The sequence below is a fragment of the Coffea arabica genome, chromosome 10e, assembly GCF_036785885.1.
Source record: "Coffea arabica cultivar ET-39 chromosome 10e, Coffea Arabica ET-39 HiFi, whole genome shotgun sequence".
Classification (NCBI taxonomy): domain Eukaryota; kingdom Viridiplantae; phylum Streptophyta; class Magnoliopsida; order Gentianales; family Rubiaceae; genus Coffea; species Coffea arabica.
The window spans coordinates 46137457-46160170 of NC_092328.1; the positions used below are offsets into that span (position 1 = coordinate 46137457).

At 33.5% G+C, this 22714-nt stretch overlaps 2 protein-coding genes across 3 annotated transcripts; both read right to left on the reverse strand.

Moving 5' to 3' along the window:
• Positions 1-11948: 11948 nt before the first annotated feature.
• LOC113711934 (uncharacterized) lies at positions 11949-13102 on the reverse strand. Of its 2 annotated transcripts, none has more exons than XM_027235175.2 (3): positions 12947-13102; positions 12646-12823; positions 11949-12492 (listed from the first exon to the last, which is right to left on the reverse strand). In XM_027235175.2, the coding sequence occupies exons 1-3, from the start codon at positions 13073-13075 to the stop codon at positions 12161-12163; spliced, it is 639 nt and encodes a 212-aa protein (XP_027090976.1). In that variant the 5' UTR covers positions 13076-13102; the 3' UTR covers positions 11949-12160. The 2 variants fall into 2 exon arrangements, with proteins under 2 accessions (XP_027090976.1, XP_071924103.1); XM_072068002.1 differs by having other exon boundaries at positions 11949-12507.
• A 2894-nt stretch (positions 13103-15996) lies between these two features.
• On the reverse strand, positions 15997-17502 carry LOC113711566 (uncharacterized). The gene is made up of 3 exons (XM_027234722.1): positions 17326-17502; positions 16664-16807; positions 15997-16224 (listed from the first exon to the last, which is right to left on the reverse strand). The coding sequence occupies exons 1-3, from the start codon at positions 17500-17502 to the stop codon at positions 15997-15999; spliced, it is 549 nt and encodes a 182-aa protein (XP_027090523.1).
• Positions 17503-22714: the final 5212 nt, after the last annotated feature.

Consider the following 22714-nt stretch of genomic DNA (forward strand, 5'->3'; position numbering starts at 1 on the left):
TCAGACTTCTAAGTGGTGATCAGAATTTACTTAAACACTAGTTAAGCAGATACTCTCAAGCTGAATTCAATTTGTTGGGTGAATTCCTTTGCTCTTGGACACCATTTAACATAAACTATAGCAAGATTATTTGTAAGTCAACGTCTCGTAAGAAAGGATTAGTTTTACTCAAAAAAAAAAAAAAAGAAGGAATAGAAAAAGTGTGTTGCTATTCAAGCCTTTGCAATTGGCCAAAGTTTTCTTAATGCATAAAGAAATATTTTTCTATTTTTTCATTTACATTTTTTGATGACAATGAAAAACATCCAATTACAGTTTAACATTTCGTATAATTGAAGATTGCTTCAGAAAAAACAATTGAAAGATGTATCCATATAATAATAGTTAAAAAATTGATTTAAGCCTTCTTTGTGAGTCAATATGCTCTCCTGGTTGTTTGTGAAGGCATGGACCAAGGCATGTCATTGAAGTATGATGAAACACTTATCATCAGTAGGATACCATTTTAATTTAGGCATTGTTTGGCAAAATTCAATACTTAAATTTAGTGAGTTCAATCCTTAATATGTTCTGACATGTTTGATAAAAAAAATAAAATATTTTAATTAATTAAGTGGTTCTATATTTTCTAAGCAAAACTTATTCCAAAAATAAATGAAAAATAGTTCACTTATCACTTAATGTAGAATACAATCAAATATTAAGATTTCAATATTTAATAAATCAATAGCTTAACAAGTCTAGATTTCACATTCCATATTTTAGATTTCAATTCTATCGTATGTACCCTTAGTCTTGATGATTCTAAAAAAGAATTGTTCGAAAAGTTGCAAATAAATTGGGAGTTTCGGCCTCATTTGGGCCCATTGATTCTCTCTCTCTCTAAAGTAAATTTTGTACTCAAATCAATCAGAAGACCTTGTCAAATTCAGTGACACTCTTCTCTTTAATAATCACTACTTGGCTAATTTGTTCATTTAAAGTTTCTTTTAAAATTGTAAAGGGATAATTGCAGAAACCTCCCCTGAGGTTTCTAACACTTGCACTAACCTTCCCTGTGGTTTGAAAAATTGCACTGACCTCCTCTGAACTTACTATTCCTTTGCAAATTCAGTCCAAACGATTAAAATATTGTTTTAGGGAGTGAAATTAGAATTTTATACCAAATTTGCCCTTTGTGCTACATGTTCAATGAATGACAAAGTACTACAAATCAATTAACAATTAATAAACTTTAAGGGGTGTAGTTTATGGGCAAATACGCATTACCCATTTAAAGTACCGGATCTTTATTGATATTTTACTTTCAAACATTTAATTTATGATAAATATATCAATGTTTGTAAGTAAAATTCAAAAAGTGTTACAGTAATATTCTTACAAAAAGGAAATCGGTAAGTTATCTATTTAATATAAATTAAATATTTTTTCTTTTAAAAAAAAGAAATGGCCCATAAAGTATTAATTCTTTGTGGGTTTCATCCATTAGATGAGTAAAGTTTTGGCTCTTTATGCGCATTTTATTCTGAATCATTTAATTTATGTTAAATACATAAATGTTTGTAACTAAAATTGAAAAAGTGTTACATTAATATTTTTACGGAAGGGAAACTGGTAGGTTTTATATTTAACAAAAACTTTTAGTAAAATTCAAAAAGCCTAGATTTCCATTGTACAAAATCTTATAGTACAACGCCTACAAGATTTGTATTTAACATAAATTTTAGTAAAATACCCTTCCGTTTTGTACTCTCATATTTTTACGAAAGGGCATTTTACTAAAAAGTCCCGTTAGTACAAAGCCTACCAGTTTTTTGTTATAGTACAAAGCCTACAAAGTCTCATATTTTTGTTAAATACAAAACCTACCAGTTTTTCTTCCATAAAAATATTAATGTAACACTTTCAATTTTAGTTACAAACATTTATGTGTTTAACATAAATTAAATGATTCAGAATAAAATACCTATAAAGAGCCAATACTTTACTTATCTATTGGATGAAAGCCATAAAGAATTAATACTTTATAGGCCATTTCTTTTTTTAAAAAATATTTAATTTATATTAAATAGATAGCCTACTGATTTCCTTTTTGTAAGAATATTACCGTAACACTTTTTGAATTTTACTTACAAACATTGATATATTTATCATAAATTAAATGTTTGAAAGTAAAATATCCATAAAGATCCGATACTTTAAATGGGTAATGCGTATTTGCCCATAAACTACACCCCTTAAAGTTCATTAATTGTTAATTGATTTGTAGTACTTTGTCATTCATTTGATATGTAGCACAAAGGGCAAATTTGGTATAAAATTCTAATTTCACTCCCTAAAACAATATTTTAAGGGAAAATTGCAGAAACCTCCCCTGAGATTTCTGACATTTGCACTGATCTCCCATATCAATTTTGAAATAGCATTAACCTCCCCTAGAAAAAGTTGGAGCCAATTTAAAAGGTAAAAGTGTGTGAATTTACTAGAGTACCCCCCAATTGTATTTGACTTTACCAAATGAAAGGATTGAGTACTTTCATCAAAACCAACGTTTAATTTGTTAAACAAATTAAACTAATCAAACTATTTCTGCATAGTTAAATTAATTAACTATTAACTAATTATCTAATTAACTAATTTCTATTTATCTAATTAACTAATTAACTAATCAAACTATTTCTGCATAGTTAAACTAATTAACTATTAACTAATTATCTAATTAATTAATTAACTAATTTATGTTTATCTAATTAACTAATTAACTAAAGCTGTTGTCTGTCCGAAACTAACAAACTATTTGCATGTTAAACTAATAAACTAATTAACTGCTTAACTAATTAACTAACTAATTATCTAATTAACTAATTTCTATTTATGTAATTATCTAATTAACTAATTAACTAATCCAACTATTTCTGCATAGTTAAACTAATTAACTATTAACTAATTAACTAATTAACTAATTAACTAATTTCTGTTTATCTAATTAACTAATTAACTAATTATCTAATTAACTAATTAACTAAAGCTGTTGTCTGTCCGAAACTAACAAACGATTTGCATGTTAAACTAATTAACTAATTAACTGCTTAACTAATTAACTAACTAATTATCTAATTAATTAATTAACTAATTAACTAACTAATTATCTAATTAATTAATTAACTAATTAACTAACTAATTATCTAATTAATTAATTAACTAATTAACTAACTAATTATCTAATTAATTAATTAACTAATTAACTAATTTATGTTTATCTAATTAACTAATTAACTAATTAGTTAATGCGCTAATTGGTTAATTAGCTCCACAGGCCAACGAAATTGGTTAAATAGCGCATTAAATATAAAACCTGCCAGTTTCCCATAAAGAGTTGGTATGTTATGGGCAATTTTTTTTAAAACTTTCACATATTTAATTTATGTTAAATACAAAACATACTAGTTTTCCTTTGGGCGCTATTTAACCAATTTTTTCCATAAAGAGCTGGTATGTTATGCATTATTTAACCAATTTTTCATATTTAAACAAATTTATGAAAATTAAAATAACGTATTAGAAAGTTGCATTTTTATTTGGAAGAACGCACTCCTTCGATGCGTTTTTCACCCTTTGGGAAGAGACTAAAAAATCGTCACCCTTTAGAAAATTAGTTTAAAAATTCTCTCTTTTTGGGAATTTACTCCTTATTAATACAGCCACTATATTTATTTTCTAGTATTAATTTTTGTTATGGTTTATGATTTTCTTATATTTTATCAAAAAAGTTAATAACTATTGTAGTTACAATTATGGAGATGTTAATTTGTCATATGTGTAATTCTTTTGTTTTATAATAATTATTATATCATGGGTATATTTGAAATTTAATTGCATTTAATTCCGAAACACTCATCAAACCAAGCTAGATATTGGAATGAAAAATATGTTGCATTTATACCCCCTGAACTTGCTTGATCCTTAATGCCTATGCTTCTCCTTTGTTAATACTAATTGTCAAGCAAGATCAGGGCAAAATTGGAAGAAATTTCTTATCTCACTTCTACAAATAATTTTTTAATAGGACATCAAGCCTCAGGGGAGGTTTCTGCAACGAATTGTTCCTGTTCAGGGGTGCTGAATGCCATTTCTAAACCTAGAGCGGAGGTCAGTGCAAGTGTCAGAAACCTCAGGGGAGGTTTCTGCAATTATCCCATATTTTAATCATTTGGATTGAATTTGCAAAAGCTTAGTAAGTTTAGGGGAGGTCAGTGCAATTTTTCAAATCACAGAGTAGGTTAGTGCAAGTGTTAGAAACCTCAAGAGAGGTTTCTGCAATTATCCCAATTGTAAAACGTACATAAGGAACGGTATATTTCACAGAAACTCTATAATAGCGGATACTAATGTATGGATGTCTGTATTTGCCCATAGTGTAATTGTGTTGAATTTTGAGACTTTACCATCATAGCCATGTAAGTATCTGTTTTTTACTCCGATAAGAATTGAGAGATTTATATTTTTTTTTTCAAGATTTTTCCCCCTAGCAAAACACCCCTTTTATGAGCAATAAGCAACAGGGTGGGTATGATGGGCAAGAACTCAAACACAAAAGCAAGAAACTACCAATCAATCAAGCAACTAACACAGAACGAACTCCCACTAGAGGAGTTGGCCACCATATTAATTGTGGGGCAGGAGATCAAGAGCTCAAACCTTTCCTATCAATGTGCCTCTCTATGAGGATTGTTCTAAATCCATACGGGTGCGTGGTGCACCTAAATAACATCGTTGGGTTTCTTTCTTTCTTTTTTTCTTTCAAGTATTGGTTTCTTTTATTAGTTCTCACAAATCTATTGGGTTTCATTTGAATTGAGTAATTTGATGAATGATTTGATTAGGACTATCAATAGGGGTGGGCCAGCCCGAGCTTGGCTCGTTCGACCAGACAAAAAGCCCGATGAGCCCGACCTTTTAGTGAGTCGGTCTGAGTTTGAACCTAAAAATTAGGCCCGAATTAAATATAAGCCGAGTTTGAGCCTATTAGACTCAAACCCGATATAGGTCCGGCCCTTTAATTACCTATATATATAATATTTATATTTTGATATTATGTATAATTATATATCCAAATATATTATTACTAAATACTAAATATATATAAATTATAAAATATAAAAATACATCTAAAGACTCTTACATGAGTTTTCTTGAGAGCCAATATTAGTAATACATAACTAAATCTCTAACTTTTCTTATTAGTTGAGTAAATTTTAGTGTTGGCATAATATTGGTTAATTTCTTTTTGGTTTACAAACATAAATCATCAAGCATATTTGGATTTAAATCACAAGATTATAAAAAAAGTTTCAACTTTTAAAGATGTATTGGCTTATAATCGCATGTTTTATTACTATTTTTCATGCATTTTGAATGAATTAAATATAAATATTGTTGAAAAATTTTTGGTTTATATACTTTTTAAGAACTATTATTTGTTCATATTTAGTTTTAATATTATAGTCTTATAAATGTTAAATTAGTTTTACAACTTAATAGTTATAGTAATTATATTTAAAAAATTAAGGAGTAATAAGTGAACTTGGGTTAAACCCGATTAAGACTCATAACTCGAATATTATGTGAGTTGAGTATGAGATTCACATTTATGAACCCGAAACTCATAACCTGAAGCACGAAAATGTTTCAAATTAAATGAGTTGAGTTTGAACTTATGAAAATCCGGTTCATTAGGCCCGATTGACAGGCCTAGATTTGATAAAATCGCTCTAATCGTTTGAATTTCTTAACAGGCATTTGAGTTTGTAATGCATCAACAATTAAAATATTTTTTAAATGTTAGAATAATTGATAATTTATAAATATAAATATCTTCTAAATAATGTAAACAATAAAAGGAATTTTAGAGGATTTCAAATCTTTTGTCAAATTCCTCAATCCTATCAGCCTATTCATTAGATTTAGAAAATCATTGTGAGATTCGGAAGATTTTGATCACCAGAAAACGTTCTACAATGGCACGTACTTAACCGTGCTTGAAAATATGCAATACTATTATACAATTTCCAGGTTTAGAATCTTATGATATAATTTGTCCTTATCGATCATGATAACGGATAAGATAGTAGTACATCAAAAGAAAGACTTTTGGGGCAGACTTACTGAGAAAGGTCGAATAATAATGATTTAAGTAATGGAGGAGAATTTTTTTGACAAAAAAAAAAAAAAGGAATGGAGGAGAATTTAGTGCCCATGCAATTGACTTTACAATTAGTCGAAAACGACATAGTAATGATTGATGCATAAAATATCTTCATCAAGTGTACTTCATGAAAAAAGAAAGAAAAAAAAATATCAATCTTAATTTTGTTAGACTTAGAAAGGACAAAAATGTATTGTTAAAATTAACCTCATCTGAACGGCATTTGATAACTGGATTTAAAACTAGACAGCTTGATGATTGAACTTGAACAAGTCGTATTAAATATGAGTTGAGAAAGTGATGGTCATCGTTTTATTTCTTTGACGACCTCGTTATTTCTCTTTGTGGAAAATGGTGGCACCTCTTGCTTTGATGAATGTCATGTTCTCATCATTGATGTGCTATTTTTATGGGCTGAGGAGGCCAAGCTGGTGGTCTTCCAAAATTATGCGAACAAAATCAAGTAAAATCACCTAGTTATGTAGATATAGATAAGAGGGTGGATGCCGGGGAGGTTTTAGTGTAACAGTTGAGATTGAAACTTGAGAACTTAGAAATCCTGAGTTCTAATCTTCCTCCTCTCTTTCCACTTTTTTAATTTCACCCTTCCCTTATTATTAAGAGAAAAAAAGTGATAATTTTAATAGTTGAAATTGAGACTCTAGAACTTAGGGGCCTTAGGTAATTCTTTGAGTTCCAGTATCTATAGTTGTAAAATCTGATCCGATAGTTGAATCGATCAACTCGGTGAACCGTTCATGGGGTCGAGTTGGGTTACTAATTAGATCGATTAAACAACAAATTCATTAATCAGTCAATGATCCAACGGTTTAACTGGTAAATTGAGAAAAAGCTACCAGTTGAACTGTCAGTTGAACCACCAATTTAAAAATATATTATTTTTATAATTTAAGACATATTGTTATATTATATAATATAGCTATTGTGCCGTCTGCAATTCAACTGCCTAACCTACAATTGAACCGGTGAGTTGGTCACCTCTCTAAGCGGTGCTCAAAGTCGATTTAATAATTATGCTAGTATCCCACGATTCCCTAACTTTATAGATAAAGCACTACCTCTTTTTTTTTTTTTTTTTTTTTTAACAAAGCACTACCTTTTTTGATTATTAAAGTTAAATGGGAGTGAGGTCTCTGTGGCCCCTGATCAAGCTGTTCTTACTAGATTTCTATAATGCACTTTTATCCTAAAGTCCTATTTGGATTGTTAGTTTCTGTAGAAAAATTTTGAGAATATTTTTTGATACATTTTTTAATCGTCTTTTTTATTTCACATACATTAAATCATTATAGTACTTTTTTCCAAAACTCCAAAAAATTGCAATTTCCTCTTTTCTCCATAAAAGAAAAAAGAAAAACGTGCTTCTATACTGAGTAATGTGACTCACGCATGATCCATAGCCTATACTGGTCAAAACAATCTACATGTGAATCTCATGTCTGCCTAGTTTTAATTCTAACTTTTATGTTTGTGTATAGTACCTTTTACAATCTCATGTTTATGAAACTCTCAATGTCTTTCCTACTTAATTCGTCCATGGCCTATTTGCTAGCGTGTTATTGCTTTTTATTTGAACCAAAAAAAAAAAAACCAATTTTGGATATGTTAGCCAAAGGTGCATGACATGTTATTGGAAAATTACAAAAAAAAAAAAAAAAACTCTCAAAAGTTTCAATCCAAACGAGCTCTAAAGATTATGACTAAGCTAATTGGGGATGGAATCAAATTGGTTGCTTTTGTCGATAAAATAGTAGTTAACCTCACGCCAAGTGTTCTTTGTTCCCTGCCTGTCTACTTACTCCAGGTGCTACAACCGCCGAAGGCGGTGCTGCTTCAGTTAGGCCGAGTGTGCAATGCATTTTTGTGGGATAGCTCTATTGACAGCAAGCGGATCCACTGGGCGGCGTGGAATAAGGCTTGCCGTCCGGTAGAGGAAGGGGGTCTGGGGTTTCGCTCCTTTGAAGACGTCATAAAGGCTTTCTCTTGTAAGCTATGGTGGAAGTTACGGGAACGGGCTTCCATTTGGGCAGAGTTTATGCACGTCAAGTATGTCAGAGGGGGGCATCCTCGTCTAGTTTCAGTTGACCGCCCGTCCCCTAGTTTCAGTCAGACGGTTGGTAGAGGTGAGGGATCTTGCAGAGGGGAATATCCGGTGGTGTCTGGGGGAGGGCTTAGTTGACTTCTGGCAGGACAGGTGGTGTACGGATGTCCCGCTTGCCACTCTGGTGCCAGGCCCTAAGGCTCACAGGTTGGTAGGGGAATTTTTCCTTTCTGATGGTTGGGATGAGCAGTGGCTCAGACGGCTTCTGCCGGGGCACTTAGTGTCGAAGGTCATGGAGCTGCGTATATTTCCTAATCTGCAAGACCAGATGATTTGGGCGGCGTCACCGTCGGGGAGCTTTACTGTGTCTTCAGCTTGGGACGATCTTCGTTCACCGCACAATCGATCTATTATTCACTCATTGGTCTGGAGCTCGGTGGTCCCTCTGAAGGTATCTTTCTTGGCGTGGAGGTTGTTGCGTGGGTGGCTCCCCTTGGATGATCTCCTTCAAGGGAGAGGATTGAGGTTAGCGTCAAAGTGTTACTGTTGTGGCCAAGCTCCAGAATCGGGAGACCATCTATTTGCCTCGGGTCCTTTGGCGAGCAGGATCTGGCGGCACTTCTCCCGCCGGTTTGGGCTGGTACTCCACGGGAGTGGGGTGGCATCGAGGTTATCATGTTGGTTCTTGTCTCACAGGTTTGTCTCCCAGAATCATATTCGTGTCATTCTCCCTCTCTTAATCTTGTGGTTTATTTGGAAGGGCCGTAACAAGGCTCGCTTTGAGGGGAAGAGTATGTCGCCAGATCAGGTAATCGACCAGGTGTGTGCATTTGTCGAGCAGTTGGGCAGGGGGGGATTGCTCAAGTTGGAGTTTTTTAAAGGGGACATGGATTGTGAATGGGTGAAATTCGGTAAGGTCCAGAGGAAATTGGTACAGCTGCGTGCCTTCTCTTGGGTAAAACCTACAGGGCAGGCGGTGAAACTCAACACGGATGCCAGTGTGGTAAGGGGACGTTCAAGGGGTGGAGGAGTGGTGCGCTCGGCTGAGGGTAATTTGGTTTTTGCCTTTTATAAGGAGTTTGGAGAGAAAGACGTTCTCTCCTCAGAGGCGTTGGCTCTGCTGGAGGGCCTTCGGTATTGCCAGGATAGCAATCTCACGGGAATCTTAGCGGAGGTGGATTCTAGTACTTTAGTGCATCTCGTGTCCTCTGACATGACGTCTTGCTGGCCGTTATGTAACACGATTAGGCATATTCGGTGCTTGGTGTCGAAATTGGGGGTGTCTTTGGTTCATACGTTCAGAGAAGCAAATGCGGTTGCCGACGCGTTGGCCTCCTCGGATCTAGGGGCGGATGGTCGCTTCTGGAGTGAAATAGCTCTCCCTGTTAAAGTTCGGTCTCTTTTGCATTTAGATAGGTTGTCAACTCCGTATGTGAGGGTATGTTCGGTTTCAGGGTAGGTTAGTCACACGGTCTCTGTAATTTCTCTTTTCTGTGTTAATAAAGATCAGATTTATTTAAAAAAAAAAAAAAAAAAAAACCTCACGCCAAGTGTGGAGAAAGGGTTAGACGTGTTGTTATGTAAAAGAAAGAAAATGTAATATAGGACAAGACACCAATAAAATGATGTGGGTGAACTAGAACATGAACATTACCCAAAAAGAATTACAACCTAATTATGATGGAAGAAACGTGTTCATCACCGGTTGAAAATGAAGCTTGTAATTCGAAACTACTAAATTTTAAAAGGTTTTTCTAACGGTGCTTTATGGACACTCGTTAACACACTTACATTTCATCCAATGTATCATGCATATGTACACATTAACAATTATTACTTTCTCTTGTATTTATATACTTTTCCTAATTAATTTCCTTGCATATATATACTTTCTTTAATTAATCTTATATTTCTAAAAATCTAAAACTTGAAATACATCTTAATGAATGCTTTATGGACACCCATTAGACAGATCGAATTTTAAAATACTCCCATCAATTAAAAGTACGTAATTACAAAATAGTTCATTTATGTCTCCCAAAGGAACTAGTAACTTGGAAGCCAAGTAATCCGGTCTCCAAAACTACAAAATCTGTTTGATAGAGTTCGGGTGTGTTTGGATTGCAAATTTTCAAAGAAAAATTACTATGTTTTCCATAGACACATTTTTCCATCACCTTTTTACCTCATATATATCAAATCGTTACAGTAATTTTTCAACAAAAAAAGTTCAGAAAAATGCAATCCTTTTTACCTCACATATAGTCTACATTGGTGTTAGATATGCTATTAATGATATTGATTGCTTGTACCATTCAGAATGTAGGACTGTAGTGTATGTAAATATTCAAAATTATGTTTATTTGGACATAATTTGCAAAACCAGTTATGTCTAATTAATGCTCTTTGAAAGAAAATAATAGAAATGAATGATTATAACTGCTAACTTAGCATAATATATTGTGTTATTAAAAAAAAATATTGTGTTATTAACTACTTACCTCTAGCTTATGAAAAATTGCTGAATGTGGAAGAAAAATCAAGTCAAGTTGTTGCATGAAACACATTGCAAATTATCTTTCTTGTCACGGTCATCAATGAAGACATCATGTACACCAAGGTATTACACTTACTACTCACATCAATTTTTTGCCGAAATATTTCAGGCCTGTAGCCTTTCAAATTCACACTAGGTGAAGACGAAAATATGACATGTAATCAATGTTTTGAAAACCGGATCGGACTGGCATTAAATTAACAAAGTTAAAAAAGAATTATTTTTTTAACCCAAATTATTTAATGCCACAACCACTTACTTTTATCTCATTTTTTGTTTCTTATCAAGTTTGCATTTCTATTTTTGATTCTCTTGACTTCTTTCGAACTCCAAACTTTCTTTTTTAAATTGCAATCTCTAAATTCCAAAACGTAAATTAAAATTTAAGTTCACAATGTCTAAATTCTCATAGACGTGAATTTTGTATAATTTCAAAATATTGTGATATTTTTGGGTTGGATTTAAGATTTTTTGATAGATATAATTGAAATTGAGATGAAATTTATTTGTTTTAACTTATAATTCAAAAAAATAATTTATTTTTAAAAATCCAAGTTATTCAAAAATTGTAAACTTTTCATCATGTAAAGTATTAAATTAGTCCATTACATGTCTTATTTTGTGCATATATATATTTATATAAATTATTTTTAAAAAAATTCATTGAACCAAGGTTGAACCGATCCGACCGATTGAATTTCAACCCTTTCACTTCACCGGTTCAATTAACGGTCCGATTTTTAAAACATTGCATGTAATTCCTTTATAGAAAACGCACAAAGATAAACGCACAATTTTGGATTAAAAAAACACAATTTTGGATCCAAAAAACAGCAAGAAAAAAAAAAAAGGGAACACAAAGTATACGCCTTTTCTTTTTCTTTTTTACTATCTAAACTGACTCATTGAACACGATAGACATATGGTAGGTAAAAGACATGATTGCCGTAGTTTCGTACAACAAGGTGAAAACTGAAGGCAATCCTCGACAACTCAGGAGTATTTGCGAAAAAATACAGCGTAATACTTTGACATACGCAAGATAAAGGTATAATTAAAAATATATTTATAAAAAACGTAAAATTTTTTTTGGTAGAGATCACATTCCAAACAAGGTCTAGGCATTAGTAACATCTTCGAATATCTTTTTCCTTAGATAAACAAAAAACTTATCCGCATTTGTAGCCAAAACAGTTTGGGAGTCTACAAAACTCAAACAAAATGTATGGACGCCCAAAAAGGACCACTTTTTCTTCCCTAAATGAAGTGATCCTTCATAGCTGCAGATTCCTTTTGCTAAATTTGGCAAACCCACAAAAAAAAAAAAATTGCCAAATTAGATTGTCCCAAGCTCTGGGAATGAGATCTTTTTGCAATTTTCAGAGAGCCACTTGGAGTACATGTAACTAGCTTTTCTCCATGGAGGAATGTGAAGACCCCTTTCTCTTAAAGACTCTTTTGCAGCTGAACAAACCAAAGAGATGATCTTTTCAAGTTTTAGTTCTGTCCCAACAAAAATTGAAGGCAGAGAATTTGAGAGCTCTTCATATTCTGGTGTAGGCCTTGCCAGCTCAAACTGAGACCTAAAATCAATGTCTACAATCAATCTCACAGCACCATCACTTGTAGCATCATTCTTCATCATCACATCAATGTACTCGTATTCACCTGTAAATTCAAAAACTATCAACCCACAAAGGAAAGAATAAGAAAAAGAAGAATATATCATTATTCCGTGAAATTTAGTTTACATTTTGATTACTTGACTATACATACTAGAAAATCCACATTAACACACACAAAGTTTGGTGATGGAAATACCTGAAGAGCGATTAAATTTTGTGACCCAAGAAGTCCTACAAAGACTAGCGTCGTAATAGTCCTTTCCCAAATTCATAACAACCCATTTTCTTAGCTTGCTGGGCTCTAAATCTTTCCAGTACAAAAAGATTTTTCTAAGAATTTCAGACTCGGCAACAGTTACACGCTCAAGAATTTCCTGAAAAAACCAATCATACAAAACGATTAATATTAGCCAAAAAAGGAACAAAACCCCCTTTTTTTTTTTTGGCAACAGCAGGTATATGTCAAGACTAGAAGTATCTTGATACTGTAAACAAACCTGTAAGTACACGAACGATGACTTTTGATCGACTTGGAGGGATTTTGAAGAAGAAATAGGAGATGATGGATCCAACTCAATGTAGTCTCTGATCATCTGGGATAGTTTTTCATCATCTGAGCTGGACATATCTTTTGCTTCTTTAGCCAAAAGACTGAAATCATTTAACAATGGTCTGTTTCTATATTTATACGTATAAAATATATAGTGTGGACTCTGGAAAATGCCGTGGTCTTGTCCTGGAAGTTTTGCTAGGTTGCTTATATCATTGGGCAAGCAACAGTGGAATTCATTAGTAGACCAATCAGATGAAAGTGGAAAAAGTTAAAATATATAAGGAAATTAAAAAAAAAAAAAAATGGCTGCCAAGAATCCCAAGATTGAGAGAGGTTTTTGGATAGAGTGCGGGATTGACGTCAACTAATGGAGAAAGAATGTCACCATCGTCCACTCATTCAGGCTCTGCCAAAGTTTAGTTGCTTGTAGAGAATTAAAACATAGACACTGGGCTCGATGGTCATTATTAATTATTCTTCTTATCCTTTTGTTCTCTAGACTTTTATGGTCTGCTCCTTCTAGTACTAAAACGCGTTTGCTGCAGGGACCGATTTGGGCGGTAGTAAAGTACTAGTATGGTGGTAGTATCAATGAGAATTCAATGAGGGAAGAAGTTGTTATCAATTGTGAAGGGAAATTTATTGAGAATTTTCAATCACTATTAGTTAGAGGTGGCAAAATGGGCGGGATGGGCGGGATTTGCTTGGGTTTGTGATGGAACCGAGTCATATGGGTATGGGCCCAATCTTACCCATATGTGTTTTGGGACTAAGTTGGGCGGGATCACTTTGGGATGGGTTTAGATTGATCCCGCCCAATACCCAAATCTATTTTCTACATATATTTTTTTCTTTTAATTCATTTTTATTTTTTATATAATTTTAATATTTTTGATTTATTAAATTTTTTTTAATTTTATTAAATAAACATGCAAGTGCTTTATACTCAGGATTCCCATCAAAAATTGGATTAACAAATAAAGAAAAAAATAGATATACAGTCATATTCCAACATATATCAAGATGGCCAAGGTACTTAAGATATTGAATATTTATTCTCATCATTGTCCAAAGATGACAGGTCTAAATTGACTGAAATGTTTAAAATTCTTGTGGATAATGACTAGGAAAACTACTAGATTATATTCTCTAGTATGACTATAAAAATTGTTAAAGATAATTTTTGAATCTAAGACTCCGTTTGGATTGGCTATTTTTTCAAAAAATAAGTTTTTCAAATACAATGTTACAGTAACATACAATAACTCAAAAAACATCCCATCCATATTAGTATATCAAATATTTCAAAAAAAATTTATAGTAAAAATTTTTCATATACACTGCTATAATAAAATATTTCAAAAATATCCCCCAAAAATAGCTAAACCAAACAGAGCCCTTGTTATTTGAGCCCAATGGGTACCCAAGTATTTCCCACCCTTTCCCATTCATTAATGGGTATAGTTGGGATGTGTCCCAACTTAAACCCAATACCAAATTATAATACCCATCCCGCCCAAAGTTCCTTTGGGCATGGGTAGCCCATTGGGACTTGGGACAAATTGCCAGCTCTACTATTAGTATTTGATTTCTTTTATTTTCTTTTGGTAGGAAAAAAATTAGAAATAGTAATGGATGTTTAGATTAGCTTTTACGTATTGCCTTTCGATTAAAAAAGTGCTAGTTAGCTACTTCAAAATTGAAGGGAATGTTTGGATAGAAGATTTTTTCAAATAATATAATATTTTGCTTGTATCATAAACATATTTTTCAATCTAATTTTTTATATTCTTAATCACCTTTTTATCTCACATACATCACATCACAAAAAGTGCTACAGTAATTATTCTAAATAATATTTTAAATAATACGACTATGTCCGAATTACTTTTAGTCAAAGTATTAGCTGAGTCAACCGTACTTGGCAGCATTGCAATATTGGCTGAGTCAACCCTACTTGGCAGTATTGTGATGGTTCAGGAAAGATAACTTAATAGTTAATACTACAGAACCAATCATGCTACTAGCTTTTGTCAAGGGTGAAAGTGGAAGATGCTCAAGATAAGTATATGTTTTGCAGAAATTTAAGCAATTCGGGCAACATGGGCCGTTCTTGTCACTATAATGTGCTAGAGCTTGACACTGAATTTCTAGTGTGAAAGTGAGTGTTGTTGAAAGTGTTCAAATAATACAAACCTAATTGATAAGCTCAAGGTATTTCATGGCAAGAGATGGACCAGAAACTTCAAGATTTACCAAAACATGAGAGCCATCCACTGCCAGACGTTCAAGATATGGACAATTATTCAATGCAGAACTCAAATTTAGGGTTCTAATAATAATTGATGCGTGCAGTGTTACAGAATTAAAGGAATAAAACAAATATTCAAAATATTTATGTGGAAGAGAAGAGAAATAAATAACTCAAAATATTATTGATATCTTAAAATAGTCAAGAAAATCACAAAACAATAAAAAATCTTACAAACTCTTCTGAACTTTTTTTGAAAAAACACTCTAAATAATATGGTATTTATAACCCACCAGACTTGTTTGATAAGAAAACACTTGTATAAAAAAATTATCAAATAAAATAAAATTTCTAAATCACACAACTACTAAAACTCTGACTCCAATAAAACTAGTAAATAAATAAATAGAAACTCTTAAGTTTGGTTTATATTGCCAACATTCGAGAAGTGTCCAAGAACTTCCACGGCCAAAATTGACACATCTCAAGATCAATGTTCTTACAATGAAGTGAGAACATATGTATATCAAAATCTGTAAAGATGACAACATGTATGGAAATTAAGGAATAAATTGACGAATACCGAAGCTTAAACCCCCCCCCCCCCCACCCAAAAAAAAAAGGCTCCTGCACAATGTAAACAATTTTCAAAAAATAAAAGCTAAAGAATCACTAAGTTAATACGTGAAGGGATTTTTCCCTCGAGCTGTTCTTGAGCAAAACTTCTTGCTACTTTTTCCTTCTTAATTCTCTTCATGCATGGACCGAGACCGGTACGTCAACTCTTCATGAGGGTCGACTATAATATTCTCAAGGGCTATAGCAATTTCTAAGAAATAATTGATAAGTTCAACTTCACTTTTCCGACCATAGTATCCGGATATTTTCACCACTTTAAGATGTTGATGAGGATAATTTTTGGCTTTCTTAAACTCTCTGTTGCTTCTTTTGATATCAGAATACAACTGCAACTGCAAAACATGAAAGGTTGATAATAATCATCAAGCCATGTTGATACAAAACAGAAAAAAATGGTGGGAAAGAAAAGTTTTTTCTAGAATAAAAGCACGGTATTGTTACTTTTAAGAATCTATCATAGTACTATATCGAAACTGAATGGAAGGGAATGGACTGGGGAAGGTGCCTTCTGAAATCTTTAGACTTGTGCCATTTTCCCCCTTGTGAACGGAAGAAAATAAAATATATCGAGTTCCTCAATCAAGAATTAGGTAATTTTTCCCTGATATATTTTCAGGAGAATATCAATTACTGCCAATCAAAACTTCTATAGACAAAACTTTTGATATATTCAAAGTTCAATGTTGCTGAATGCCATAGTTAGAAGCAAATGCAGAGATTACAAATCACAGTAACTTTAAATTTAGTTAAAGTTGACTGAAAATTACATACCTTTAAGACGAACTTCTCCAAGTTGGGTGAAGCCTTAATCAAAGAAGTACATCCAATCAGGCCGCGATCTTTCGATGCATAAACCAGCAAGGTCAACTGCTTCAAACTCGATAGTTGAGGAAGCTCGAGAATCTGCTCATGAGGCTAGGATGACCAAAACACCAAAAGGCAAAATCAACAAGCAATATGCAAATCAGAAATAAGTATAAGCAAATTATAAACAAAAGACTAATCACAATTTGCACCTCCAATGTTTCCACCACTCCTCAATTTGGATCTTATTTAAACTTTAAATTTGGTCCATCCACGGCATGAAGTTGCTAAGCATACTCATTTAGCAAGGTCATAACGGTACAAAACTATTTGAAATCGCCTGAATCTCCAAAACCATTAATCAAGGTGAAAGTTCTATATGTATTCAAACATGCTACTAGCTCTTCTAAAGGATGAAAGTGGTATTACTGCATAAGATATTCAAAATACAAGTTTAGATCATATCTTTTTGATCTCCTTCTACTGAAGTTTTTAGCAATTCAGGAAATTTGGGACCTTTTAACAACGGTAATGCGTTAAGTGTATATTTAGAATAAAAGTTCCAGGTGTAAAAAAGAGCATGCTCGAAAATAATGAAAGGAGCATAGGCCATATAAGTTCAGGGAGACCTGATCCGAAGGCGAAGACAAGTCAAATAAGGTAAGGACCTCCAGTTTCGACAGGCAGCTGGAAAGCCAAGAAACAGCTACGTCTCTTACAAAGTTGTATGACCTTGACCATCCCGTAATGTTTACATCAAGAAGCATGGGAACATCCTTAAGCACTAGCCTTTCTGCTTGAGCCATTTTAAGTGATACAAGATTTGTTGTACTGCTCACTTTTGACAGATTTCAAGCTTGTTAAATAGTGAAGCTTCAGGTGCTTCAAGGCAAGAGATGGTCCAGAATTTCAAGGTTCACCAAATCATGAGAACCATGAACTACCAGACGTTCAAGTAATGGACAGTTATGCAAGAAGGATTGGAGAACTTCCTCGGTCATGTTGACACGTCTCAAGATCAACGCTCTTAGGGACTTGAAATCAAACGACGAAGCAGGATGTTTTTCTGTTGATTTTCCACTTCTGAGACCAACTAGTCCCCGGGGAAAAGTATATGTTCTACTGTAATCACCTGGAAACCCTTGAGCAACTAACAAATTCAACTCTAGCCATTGCACTTTCCTAGCAAAAGCGTACCCAAGCCATTCATCAATGTGCTTTTGATGGGAGTTGTCCAAATCAAAACAAATTCTGAATTCATCCAACGCCAAAGAGTTATGCAATTTCAACACTGCATCCACCCACCTAATATATTTATGCCTTTCCCTGTTTCATAGTATCTGACGCTCCTTCCGTGTAATATCTGATTTTCCTAACTCCTCTTACACTTCTGTAGCATCAAAATTAAGATTAGTAGTACCCATCCAAAGATGTATCCATCGTTTTGATAGAACACTTGTTCTTCCTGCTTCCTTGAGCATTGGAAAAGATAGTTCATCAGGTAGAGACCTGATCCGATCCTCGGACAATTCCTGCTGGCTAGTCTTCACTAGCTGTGTTTTAGGAAGGAAGACGTCAAGAGGGAATTTGTGTTGAGTAAACCGGTAAAAACACAGACTTTTTAAATTTAAAACAAAACCAACAAATATTTTTCACAAAAATCAAATATAAGAAACCCTGAATGTGAATATTCCGCTCGTACAATATTCCAGAGGATTTACTAAAGAGACAATTAGTGTTGATTATTACCTCTTTTGCTTTTGCCATTGAGTTCAAAGCTTTCAGTTCATAGCTCTTATCGTTGTACTCCGAACGTGCCAAAAACAGAAGAACTCTTTGGGCCTAAAACATGTAAAATTTTTCTTAAGAGTTCTTGGAAAGGGGGGGAAAACGGAATAGAAAGACAGGCCGAATTAAACAGGCCTAAGGTTTCAACATATAGCTGAAGAACAGCTTGTCAAAGTTTAAACCCGTTTCCTGAATTGTTTTGGATTTGTTTAATAATTGGATGGATTTATCTTTAACACGATTTCTTACTTCACGTACAAGTTCCTTGTTCGTCTGCCTTCGGTCCCTTCCAAAGCTTAAAAACATAGAAATTTCGAAATTGTCCAAGAGAAAAAAAGAGAATATTTCCAACTGGGGAAATAATTCCACTTGCTATTTCATTGTTAAAAATAAGGACAATCCAACTTTTGTTATTTGGGTTCAATTAATGACTGTTCAATGGATACTCTTCAAAAGAGACTTTAATAACTTTTGAAAAAAATAAAATTTATTTGGAAAAATATTGAACTATGGCGAGGGCAATAAATATGAAGATATGCATTAACAAGTGCTCATTGAATAACTATTAGAAAAAAATCTTTTGATGTAATTTGAAAATTCTGTTAATATATTACTACTGGTTAAGGATGAGATTAAGGTGTTATTTGTTTGGTCCTATTTCATTTCTAGATGAGCAATTCGAGTAATTTGAGTCACTGATGTTATATTACAAAGCACATATCCTTCTTATGAAACTTAATTAACTTTCCAATGAGAACATATATTTGAAAGGCTTCGATTTTTCGGTTAAGAATTTGCCATAATCTTAGTACGAATCAATAGATAAGCCTAAGTGGTAACTGGACTAGAGGCATATGAACAATTTCTAGAAAACAAACAGCGGCCACTAAGGGTCTGTTTGGTTGGAAGTAAAATGTTTTCCTTGGGAAAATATTTTCCGTGGAAGTAATTTTTCATGAAAATCATTTCCCTTTCATCATTTTCAGGTGTTTGGTTAACTTATTGAAAATATTTTCTTACTTCATTTTTCTGGTGTTTGTTTAACTTTTGAAATATTTTCACTTTTATCTCTATCTTTACTTTCTATACATTATAACTACATACTTCTTCCCATGCAAAATAAGAAAATTTATCTCATTGTTTAACTTTAAAAAATCTTGGAGAAATGTATATATGAATAAAAAATATCTCCTTAAGCAATAAACAAATTGCTGGCCATTTAGTGTCAAAAATCAATCATATGCAATGCTTATTGTGACATATATCTTGCACTCTCACTGCTGAAAGTTTCTCTAGAAAAGAATATTCCTATTACACATAATTAATTACTAGCATAGGATGAGCAGGATGAGGTTTTTTTTTTATTTTGAATATACTAGGGGGAGGGTTGGGTTGGGTTGGGTGGTACGGGGGAGGGAGTGTAAGGAAGAGGTTTTGGGTTCGAATCCTCCTGTTTACACTAAAAAAAAAAAGAACATACTACAAGATGTTTTCAGTAAGTTTGGAACATACTACAGGCGGGATGCATGCATTTCGGAAAACAACTTCAGTAAGTTTGGAAGGGAAGTTGTTTTCCATAAGATGAGTGAAAATATTTTACATAGGAAAATGTTTTCAGTAACTTTTGTGCAACCAAACACGGAAAATTAGGAAAATATTTTCCTGGAAAACATTTTCACCCGAAACAAACGGACCCTAAATGTAAGCAGTTTTCCAGGATAAAAGCTAAAGAATCACCAATTTAATATGTGAAGGAATTTTTCCATCTAGCTGTTCTTTGGCCAAACTTCTTGCAATTCCTCCCTGTTCAATTTTCTCCATGCATCGACGAAATCGATATGCCAAGTCTTCACGAGGGTCGACTGCAATATTCTCAAGAGCTATAGCATTTTTCAAGAAATAATTGATAAGTGGTGGATGACTTGTGGCTTTCTTAAATTTTCTGTCGCTTCTCTTCATATAAAAACTCCATTGCAGCTGCAAAACGGGAAAGGTGCAAAAAACGAGCAAACCATGTTAGATACACTATAGTGCCATTCCCACGGCCCCACAGAAATTTTTTTGCCAGAATGATAGAGGAAAGGGAAAAAAAAAAAGCAGTATTGTAGTAAAAGTATATACTATAGTGCCATTCCCTCAATGCTACTTGCTTACAGTAACTTAGTGAGAACCAAGGCTGCATTCCAAGTAAAGGTAATTTCCGAAACTATCATAGTTTCTGAAAGATGTTTTCAAACCAAGTAGTGAGACTGTTAAAAAAAAAAAGTCATTAACGAAATTTATTTTTCTTTCATTGGCAGAATTTTTGATAGATACTTCCAATTTGAAACTTTTTTCCAAAACTCCCACCCTTAAGGAACTATTTGTTTCCAAAAATCCCACTATTTGGGAAGTTACTCTATATGAAACTTGAAGTCTAAACGCACGAACCCAAATGGCAGAGATTCAGGGAATGGACACAGGAGAGAGCTTTTGGTAATCTTCAAGTTTATGTCATTCTCCCCATTCCCAAAAAAAAAAAAAAAATCAAATATATATGTAGTTTCCCCTTACTTTTTTTTCTAAAAAATATAAATTAATTAATACCAACCAAAACCTCTATAGACACAAGCAAAAATATGACACTATAATTTAGTTCAAGTTGCCCTGAACAAAATATACCTTTAATACAAACTTCTCCAAATTGGGTGAAGCCCTAATCAAAGAAGTATATCCTATCAAGCTGCGATCGCTTTTTGCATAAACCCTTAAGGTCAACTGCTTCAAACTCGTTAGTTGAGGAAGCTTAAGAAACTCTCACTTTCCTAGGAAGACCCAAAAACCAAAAGGCAAAATCAACAAGCAAGATCTAAGTTGGAAGTAGATATAAGCAAAAGATTAATCATAATTCATACATTTTATTAATGTTGCTACCAATTCTCATTTTCCATCTTAAACTTTAATTTGGCTATATCACAGCATAAAGTTGCTAAGCATATTCAATTGCAATCTGAAACAAACACCATAACGTTACAGACCTATTCTCAATCGCTCGAATCTCCAACGCCATTAGTCAAGGTGGAAAAACTTCCATCTTTATTCAAACATGCTACTAGCTCTTCTTCAGGATAAATGAGTTATTTTTGCATAAGATGCTTGAAATAAGTTTAGAAGCACATCTTTTTATCTCCTTTTAATGATGTTTTAAGCAATTCAGGCAATTTGGGACCTTTTAATAAATGTAATGCTTCAAGTATTCAAATTAAAAAAATTCTAGGTATAAAAGAGAGAATCTTTGAAACTATTAACGGTGTATAGTCTTATGTAAGTTCAGACTGACCTGAACAGTTGAAAACAAGTCGAATAAGGTAAGGATCTCCAGTTTCGACAGGCAGCTGGAAAGCCAGGAAGCAGCTACATCCCTGAGAGTGTTATGTGACCATGACCACCCCGCAATGTTTGCATCAACCAGCTTGGGAACATCCTTAAGCACTAGCCTTTCTGCTTGAGCCATTTTAAGTGATACAAGATTTGTTGTATTGCACACTTTGACAGATTTCAAGCTTGTTAAATGGTGAAGCTCCAGGTATTTCAAGGCAAGAGATGGGCCAGAAACTTCAAATTTTACCAAATCATGAGAACCGTCCACTACCAGACGTTCAAGAAATGGACAGTTATGCAAGAAGAACTGAAGAACTTCCTCAGTCACGTTGACGCATCTGAAGGTCAAGGCTCTAAGGGACTTGAAATCAAGTGGCGAAAAAGGATGGTTTTCTGATGATTTTCCACTTCTGAGGCCGACTAGTCCTTGGGGAAAAGTACAAGTTTTGTCTGTCGTGATCACCTGAAAACCTGTGAACATTTAACAAATTCAGCTCTAGAGTTTGGACTTTCCTAGGAAAAGCATACTCAAGCCATTGATCAATCTGCTTTTAATAGGACTTGTTCAGTTTAAAACAAATTCTGAATTCATCCAATACCACAGATTTGTGCAAGTTCAATACTTTATTCACCCATCTAACATACTTATGTCCATCCCCCTTGTGGAATATCTCATGTTCCTTATCAGTCAGATCTAACATTTATAGTTCCTCTAACACCTTAGTAGCATCGAAGTTGAGATTAATAGTACTCATCCAGAGATGCATCCATCGTTTTGATAGAACACTAGTTCTTCCAGCTTCTTTAAACATTAAAAGAGATAGGATACAAACCATGGTTCAAAGTTGCGGTCGCAGTTGCGGTCGTGGC